The sequence below is a fragment of the Carettochelys insculpta genome, chromosome 3 (assembly GCF_033958435.1).
Source record: "Carettochelys insculpta isolate YL-2023 chromosome 3, ASM3395843v1, whole genome shotgun sequence".
Lineage (NCBI taxonomy): Eukaryota > Metazoa > Chordata > Testudines > Carettochelyidae > Carettochelys > Carettochelys insculpta.
The window spans coordinates 125,857,046-125,865,678 of record NC_134139.1 but is presented as its reverse complement, the minus strand read 5'-3'; the positions used below and the strand labels follow the sequence as shown (position 1 = coordinate 125,865,678).

The 8,633-nt window shown below is 43.9% G+C and overlaps 1 protein-coding gene across 7 annotated transcripts in view; it reads left to right on the top strand.

The window, feature by feature from the left end:
- Positions 1–5,287: 5,287 nt before the first annotated feature.
- The window catches only part of FOXO3 (forkhead box O3), a 203,888-nt gene continuing 200,542 nt past the window's right edge, over positions 5,288–8,633 (top strand). For 5 of the 7 annotated variants that reach the window (XR_012645073.1, XR_012645072.1, XM_074990776.1 and 2 more), the window contains exon 1: positions 5,297–7,159. Coding sequence is in view for 5 of the 7 variants with exons in the window: in XM_074990776.1 (XP_074846877.1) it covers positions 6,602–7,159 (558 nt within the window). In the remaining 2 variants the exon portion in view is untranslated. Of the gene's footprint in view, positions 7,160–8,633 lie in introns of all 7 variants that reach the window. The other 2 variants (XM_074990779.1, XM_074990774.1) reach the window with 2 other exon arrangements.

Sequence of the window (8,633 nt, the reverse complement as noted above, 5' to 3'; positions counted from 1 at the left end):
CTACAGAATTGCAAATACCAAGTATTTAAAATCCACAGAACAGACCCCTCCAAAAATCATGACTGGCTTAAAATAATGAGCTATTTAAAAAACCCTCCAAACTTGGGTTTCTATTTGACCTCTAGTTTCTGAGCTCTTAGAGTACACAGAGTTCACATTTTCAAGCTCTCTTCTGAAATGATCAGGTCTAGGACTATACAGTTGTTTTAAATTAAAGGTGACATTTCACTTAATAGGTTTTCACAATCTAGGTCTTTAAGGAAAAACACCAACTATTGTGCAACTCCTGATGAAATTGTGAAAGCTAGCAACACTTTTATTTCTTCAGTTACATGCATTTTGGGGTTCTTGTTTTAAATAAAATAAATGGTTAAAAATCTGCTTCTCCCACTTGGTTGGTCCTTTTCTTGCAGCCCTTACTCAGACCAAATCCCATTTGAATTTAGTGAGAGATTTTCTTGAATAAAGACTACAAGATTGCAAGTGGTGGTAAACTTTTGACAGGGCAACTGCACCAGGTGGGAAGCAGACTGGGCTTTAACTGGGAATTATAGAGTAGAAGAGATCTTCTCACATCTCCAATTTATTTTAAAATTCCCTGGTGATATTCTGCTGTAAACTGCTTTTCCTTGGATGGGTCAGCCTCTCTGCTGGAGCCTGCCATCACAGTCTCTGGGCTTACAGCGTGTAGAAAGTGACAGATAGTTTCTACTGTATATAGGCATAGTTAGAGTTTTAGAGTCTGTTTCTCAACCTTGAGCCAAGCCCTCTCTGAGACGAGGTTTCCAAGCCGGTGGAAGGAATTCTTCCTTTTCCATAACAATGCAACCATTTCAACTTCTGCTGCATTGTCCCTCATCTCCCTCCCTCTACTAGAATATTTAGTAAATTATTTGCTGTTAAAACCCTTCCTTAATCTTCCAAATCACAGCATTCTGTTTTCAGAGGGAAACTTTCCCAGGCACAACTCTTGTAACCTTCAGTTTCTTGGCAGATCCCAGATTCATTCACTGCAAGGCTGGACCCCAGTGTGTGTATTTGCTGAATGGTGTACAGTGGATGAGGCAGGTTGATACACATTATTAAATCATGAGGGCAAAATAAAAATTAAAGAGCTGCCTCATAGTATAAGGCCATTGTACTACAGAGCATAGGAGCAGCCATATTTAGTATCCTATCTCTGACAATCAATAACAGATGTTTCAGAAGAAAGTGCAAGAAACCCTATGGCAGACAGCTATGAAATAGCCTGCCAATAGGTACATTTTCTTTTTAATCTCTTCAACTAGAGATTGGTTTATGCCTTGAGGCATGAACACTTTATAGTCTTTCCAAAAATATCTAAGGCTGTGTCTACACTATAAAAATAACTTTGAAGTTGAAGTTTGAAGTACAACTTTGAAATAAGCAGCTTTGAAGTTGAGCATCTATACACACCCTGCTTCAAAGTTAAACTTCGAAGCAGGGCACTCTGCCATTCCTGGGAATGTTAACTTCAAAGTAAGGGAAAATGTGTGTAGACTCTCTGCTGCCTACTTCAAAGTAGTGCCTAACTTTGAAGTCAACTTTAAAGTTAGTTCCTGGTGTAGACACACCCTGAGGCTGTGGCCACACTAGCCCCTCCTTTCATACGGGATGTGGTAATGTGGCACTTCAGGATATGCTAATGAGGCAATTCCATGAATATGCAGTGCCTCATTAGCATAATGGTGTCTGTCTGTGCTTCAAAACTGCCAGTTTCGAAATGCAGCCACCCACGTAGCCTGGGGGCCTGTCAAAACAACCCCCTGATTTTGAAAGCCCCTCATTCTCATCTGGTTTTGGAAATAAGGGGCTTTCAAAATCAGGGGTCCGTTTCTAATGCCCCCAGTTACACGCGCAGCTGTGTTTCAAAACCGGCAGTTTTGAAGCGTGAGTGGCTGCTATTATGCTAATGAGGTGCTGCATATTCATGGTAGCGCCTCATCAGCATATCCCGAAGTGCCACATTAACATACCCCCTCTGAAAGGAGGAGCCAGTGTGGCCGCAGCCTGAGTGTTTCACTTTTTAAAAACTTACTGCTATAATTTTGGACAGGTCTTTAGTTATCCATGAAGATGTCCAATCCTTTTCTGAATCATGATGAGTTCTTGGCCTCAATTATACTTTCTAGTAATGAGTCCCACATTGTAATTCTGCATTATGTAAAAAATATTTTTTAAATTGCTGCCTTTAGTTTCACTTATTCTTTCTTTGTTCTCAACAGCGTAGTGAAACAAAGTTTTGAGTTTATCTTCTTACCATTGGTTATTTTGTATAACTTCATCCTAATCCCCATATTGATCTCCTCTTGAAGGTAAACAATTTCATCTCAAAAGGAAGTTTTTTGCTGTCTTTTATCATTTGTGTCACTTTTTGCCCCCACCCCCACTCTCGTAGGTCTGGCTTGGAGTTTGCAATCTAATTAGACAAAATACATGGGAGGGATTTGCAAAAGGTGTCACTGTGGACCTAACTCTGCTCCCTCTGAAGCAGATGATAAAAATCACATAGAAGCCTTTTGAAAATTCTGTTGCTGAAGCTGAGGATGGCATGGCATGCTTGGCATGTGTTATGTTTATTCCAAGGGACATAGATACATGTGTGTGTGTGTTTCTCTGTATTGAGAGATTAAATATTATGAGGTGAGATATGGGAGAAGAAGTGGAGAAATTAGAGACTTGAAGGAAGGGAGTGAGGAGATCATTAAATCTGTGGGCTAATTTTCTGCTCAGTTTGCATGTTGAATTCAGTGGAGCTTCTCCTGGGGCTGTAAGAAGCAGCATTCAACACATGTAACCCTTTTTTTCATATGACCATGGCCCAGGAAGCAAAGACAAAGGCCTTAATGCTACCACTCTTCTCCATTAAATATGAGTTTCCTTTACAAAATCTTTTTTGGGAGGCATTTATTGACCTGGAATGTGTGTCAGCTGATTTAGATCTTAACAAATAGTCTTGTTCATAGATTTCATAGAGTATAAGTGCAGAAGGAATCATTATAAAAAAAAGTGATTATAAGTAAACATTTCAGTCTATGCCAGGACTGTGCCCTGCTAGTCAAAAAGGGGCATTGGTCTTTCCTGTTGTGAATCAGAAAAAATGAAGCTGGGCTTACACCTACTGGTACTTCTGGCAAATTAGTTCAACTATAAAATGCTGGTCTTATTGAATATTAATTGACATAAACTTTTCTCATATGTGAGAAATTATGTTTAAAAATCCCACTGAACATCCCAGTCACTGGATAACCCAAGAGAATAGTAGGAATAAGGTCCTGTTACTTATATGTCACTCGGTCCAGCCTATTAACCAATGAAGATCCTTACAGTTTAGTGGCTATTCAGAGTTGAACTGGTGATCTAAGGTGTGAGAATGTCTAGCATCATAGGATTCTGCACCATGATTTGGGATCCTAGGTACTACCCCATTGTAAATAATAAAAACTAATCATTAGCTTAATTCTTAGTGGACAAATATTGGTATCAAAAGTGGTACCAGAGACTGAATTACCCTTTAATTTCTGTATGTGGCCTCTACAGAAAAGCCCAGAAAGTCAAACCTTGATGATCCTAAGGGGTCAAGTACTGATATGTGTGTTAACTGCATTGAAATTTCCATCCGTTCCTGGAATCGATACTTATGTCAATTAATTTAATGTGCACATTCCATCAGGAAAAATGAGGATTATTTGTATGTATATAAAAATATACTAAATATATTTCACACATAAATTACATGCCATATTATTATATTTCACACTTAAATTATACCCCTTACCTGTTGAAGTTTTGTCCTGTATAATGAAAAAATATTGCGAAAGACTCCTAATGGGAACAACTTAGCATTGCAATGGAGCTAAAATAAATAATTAGGGCCCAATCCTGAAGGGCATGCTCAGTGTTTGGCTAACTGAAAAGGCATGCAGGATCACAGCCTTGCTTTTTAATAAAAATTTAGAATTAAATTATTTCAAACCTTATAGATAAGTCATAATTATAAATAGACCAGGATAACTTTGTCTTCTGAACTAATTCTATTTTTTTTTCTTCTCCCAGGAAACACATACAAAGCAAACCTACTGTCCAACAGGTATTTGTCTATATCTGAAACTTGGTAAAATGCAATTTTTGCATTAAACCAAATTTTAAAAGTAAATACATACATCTGTATTTCCTGATACACTTTTGTTGCTGTGTTATATACTTCTACCTATATGTATGTTATTACTTTTATATCTGGTGTATTCTTGGCTTTGCCAAACTCTTGGCTTTGATATACTGAAGACATAATTAACAAAAGCCTTTCTTTGAGCTACTTAGGAGCGCTTTCAATTAAAGTATGTACTCTAAAGAGGAAGTCAAGTGGATTTAGATCTGTATATATATACGTCTGAACATGTTTCCCTAGATGCTCAAAGTGCAGAATGAAATTTTGAAGAGACACAGTAATGTTATATTTGACCCAAAATATAGGTTTTATAAAATTATTTTTATGTAGTTTAAGTGCAATAGAAATAAGTTCATGAATGTAGAACAAAAATCACAAAGAAAACAGTTTTTAAAATAAAACAAAATAAACATAACTGTATGGTATTTGCAGTGCAATATTACATAGTATAATCATTAAAAACTTTAAATATTGAAACAATGTGTTAGTGGATGAGCATCTAAGTGAACTTGACTAAAATTAACTATGAACAAAAATCTATTTGCATTGTCCAATATGAGATAATGCGGAAAGAAAACAGACACAGTAATAAATGCATTGCACTTTTTCAGCAACTTCCATTTGAGAATCTTAAAAGACTTTATAAACTCTAATCAATTGTAGCCCAACATTAAAATTGCTATTTTACAGTTGGGGAAACTGAGATACAGAAAAAAGAAGAGACATCTTCAAGATCACACAGAGTCATTGGCAGAGGGGAGAAATAAAAAAAAAAATTATACATTCTCCTTCAATAAATAAATATGTTTGTAGCACAGGCAATAGGCTAATTAGATTAAATAGTTAATGAAGAAGTGTCTCTTTAAGTCTGTATAGCTTTGCCATGAGATATAAATATGCATGACCATATGACACACTGAACGCCCTGACTTTCGAGGAGTTAAAGACAGCATTAACAGAGCATTTGCTGTTGACAGAGCCAGACCTATCGGATAACACAGGTTTCTGTAGTAGCTTGGAAACTTGCCCCCTCCCTTCTCTGCTTGCGGCTTAGCTCATCAGCCCTCCCTGTGGGCGGGGACCAGGCTGCTGTCTGGTTAGGTTGCGCCTCGCTGCGTGCGTCTATAACTTTGTGTTGGTTGCTGGTGCTGCTGGTTAGAAGAAGGAATGTGGAAGTCAATAGAGTGCTGGATGAAGGGCTGGTCTGGCGAGCTGCAGCAGCAGCAGCAGCATTATTTTTCTCTGGCAGATCATTTGCTTTCCCCCGTCTGTTTACAGAGGGTTCGGGCGGTTTTTTGCTTTCTTCTCCTTTGCCTTTAAAGGGAAGGCGACTAGGAGGTGAAGACGCAGCAGCAGGAGAATCAGGAAACCATGCACCAGCGCCGCTTTTTCCTCCTGTGAATCTGGATCTTTATTTTTGCGGGAAGCTAGAGATTGCTCCTGGTTCCTCCCCTTCACGCCTTCCCCTGCCGCTGTGTCTTTCTCTGTCTCTTTTGGCAGGGGTTTTAAATGACTTGAGCGAAAGCGGGGGAAACTGTCAAGATGGCAGCAGCAGGAGCAAGAAGGTTATGAATGTGGTGTTGATGCTGGAACAAAACCCATCGTCTTGGCAGCCCTAAGGACGGCTGGAGGCTTCTGGACCTGTCGGAAGACCGGTGATTTGATTTGATTTTGTTTTGCTTTCCTTGCAGAAGGGTAAAAAATCGGGGTGACGTTTTCTTCCCCATTCGGCTGGTTGTGAAATTTATTTTTGATATATGTATTTTTGGATAGTGGAATGCATAACTACGGCAAATGCTAGTGAGCAAGTGGATGTACATTAAGACTTCAGCTCTCTCTGAAGCGTTTTAAAGGAAGAAAAAGTCATCAGTGTAATCGGAAGGACCCCTGACTGTTTTCCTCCAGAAAGAGAAAGAGAGAGAGAGAGAGGGAAAAAAAGGGCGACCTGCTCGGGCAACCGGGAACAGGGTTGGTGGTGTTGGGGAGGTCTCTGTCTCTCTCTCATCATGGATACAGCGTGATTGCCAGTGGAGCACTTCTGCAGCTGCATGGAGTGAAATATAAACAAACACAGACACACCACTGAGCTGCACCAACTCCAGTGCGTTTGGGCTGCTGCTGGTGCCAGCCCGACCCAAAGGCGCAGCTGGAATCTCTGGCCTCGCTTGATCCCTTATTGATCGCTTTGTGATTGTTATTAGTATTTTGTGTGTCCGCGCGCTGTCTGCTGGAAGGGGGGCGGGGAAGGCAGGAGGCGGCAGGACTTTAATGGAGAGTGGCATGTTCGCTCGCTCGCCCCTGCCTGGGAGGCACTGATCCGCTGCTGCAGAAGGAGGAGGAGGATTGGGGTCCGGACCGGTCTATCTCATCGCCGCCCCAGGAACAGCCGCAGCGAGAGGAGGGGAAGCCAAAATGGCAGAGGCGTCTCCCCCCGCCCCCTTGTCCCCCCTGGACGTGGAGTTGGATCCCGAATTCAAGCCCCGAAGCCGGCCGCGCTCCTGCACTTGGCCCCTACAGAGGCCTGAGTCGCAGGCGAGCCCGGCCAATCCCTCGGGGGAAGCGGCTGCGGACGCCGCCTCCATGATCCCCGAGGAGGAGGACGACGAGGAGGAAGGGGGCAGCTCGCCCATGGCCATCGGCAGCGCCGTTCCCAGCAGCGGAGGGGAAGCGCTGGGCTCGGAGGAGGCGGCTCGGCCGCTGGCCCCGCTCTCGGGGATCGGGCCGGAGGGCTCAAGCCAGTCCCCCGGGCCAGCGGCCGCGGGGCTGAGCGGGGGGCCGGCGGCGGCGCCGCGGAAATGCTCGTCCCGCCGGAACGCGTGGGGCAACCTGTCCTATGCCGACCTGATCACCCGCGCCATCGAGAGCGCCCCGGACAAGCGGCTCACCCTGTCTCAGATCTACGACTGGATGGTGCGCTGCGTGCCCTATTTCAAGGATAAGGGCGACAGCAACAGCTCGGCCGGCTGGAAGGTGAGAGCGCGGGGCGGTCAGAGAGGGACCGGGGTGTCCCGGGAGCGGGGAGGTAAAAGGCGGCTGGGGTGTCCCGGGAGCGGGGCAGAGGGGTGCGAGGAGAGAGGCTGGAGGTCCCGGGAGCCAAGAGGGGACGGGTTTGTTCGGGGGCAGGCGGCTGGTACCCGGAGGTGAGGCCGGGCTGGGGGCTAGGGCGGCTTTCAGGCGGTGGTACCAGGGTATAGGGGCGGAGGGTCTCCGCGGAGATGGTGGCCCGGGTACACCTAATAGGCTGCAGCTGCGGTGGCCGGCGTGCGATGGGGCGGGGGCAGGCCCTTGGTTCCAGGGGTGCTGGGTGACCCCGCCGCGCTCAGGAGCGGATTGTCCGTGCGTGTCGGTGGAGCTCAATGATCCCAGCCCCCCTTCCCGGGCAGCGGGCTCCTCGGGCACTGGCCGGGAAGGGCGGCCGCGGGAGGCTAGGTATTTTTCTGCTCCGAAGAGACTTTGCACTCCTGCGTCTTTCAACCACTTGCAGTTCCTCGCCTTGTACCTCCCTCTTCCCTGGAGTGACATCTGCCAGGTAAACTCTGCCTGGCTTGCACGATTCCCCGGTTAAATATTAAACGTGGGAAGCATCAGGGGCCAATGAACTTCCTGAAAAGCTCTGGTGAGCCTCCTCTTATTGCTTGGCTGGCCGGGCCCCAGCACCTGCTGCTGGCTCAATCGGTAACTGATGTTTGCTACTTTGAGAGTGACCCAGGCTGCCTCCACAGTGTACTAGTGGAGCTGGCAATTTCTGGGCTGGGAAAGAGGTTCTCTGAGCTGTTGCAGTAGGCCAAAAGTATACAACTGCAAATCTCAGAATTTAAATATGGAATGTATTACTAGTTTTTCAAGAAAAATTTGGCCTTTTTTTCCTGATAGGTTAGTGTATATAGTGCACCATCAATTGAAAAAATCATACATATCTGAAAATTTTTTATTTATTGCTTTTACAAATGACACCTATAATTACTATACTATAAAAACATTGGAGAAAAGTTGTTTTTCAGATTGTATGGGCATCTGAAAACAGTATGTACAATCAGACTTTTGCTTTTGAAGATCACTTTTAGAAAATTATTTTTAAAATACTTTACAAAAAGTATTTGCATTGGTGTTGCATACTCATCTATTAGTGTGCCATTTCTTAAATTGCATTTATTTAAATGTTACAGCTGTAAAGTAAGTACCAGTGCTTGCATGATGTCAGTGCTATTTAGGACTAGCCTGTACTAGGGAGATACTAGGGAAGTCCATTTCACCAATGAAATTCTAGCTACCCCAGTAGCTAAAATCAATGTATTGGAAATTGACTTACCTGACTGTCCTAACTAAGGAAGGTCAATGGGAACATTTCTCCTGTTGACCTCCATCACTCCTGGCTATCACAGCTGCCAACCTGAAAGAGATTGATTTTGTGTGTCTTTACCAGACACGCAAAATTGAACTCCAG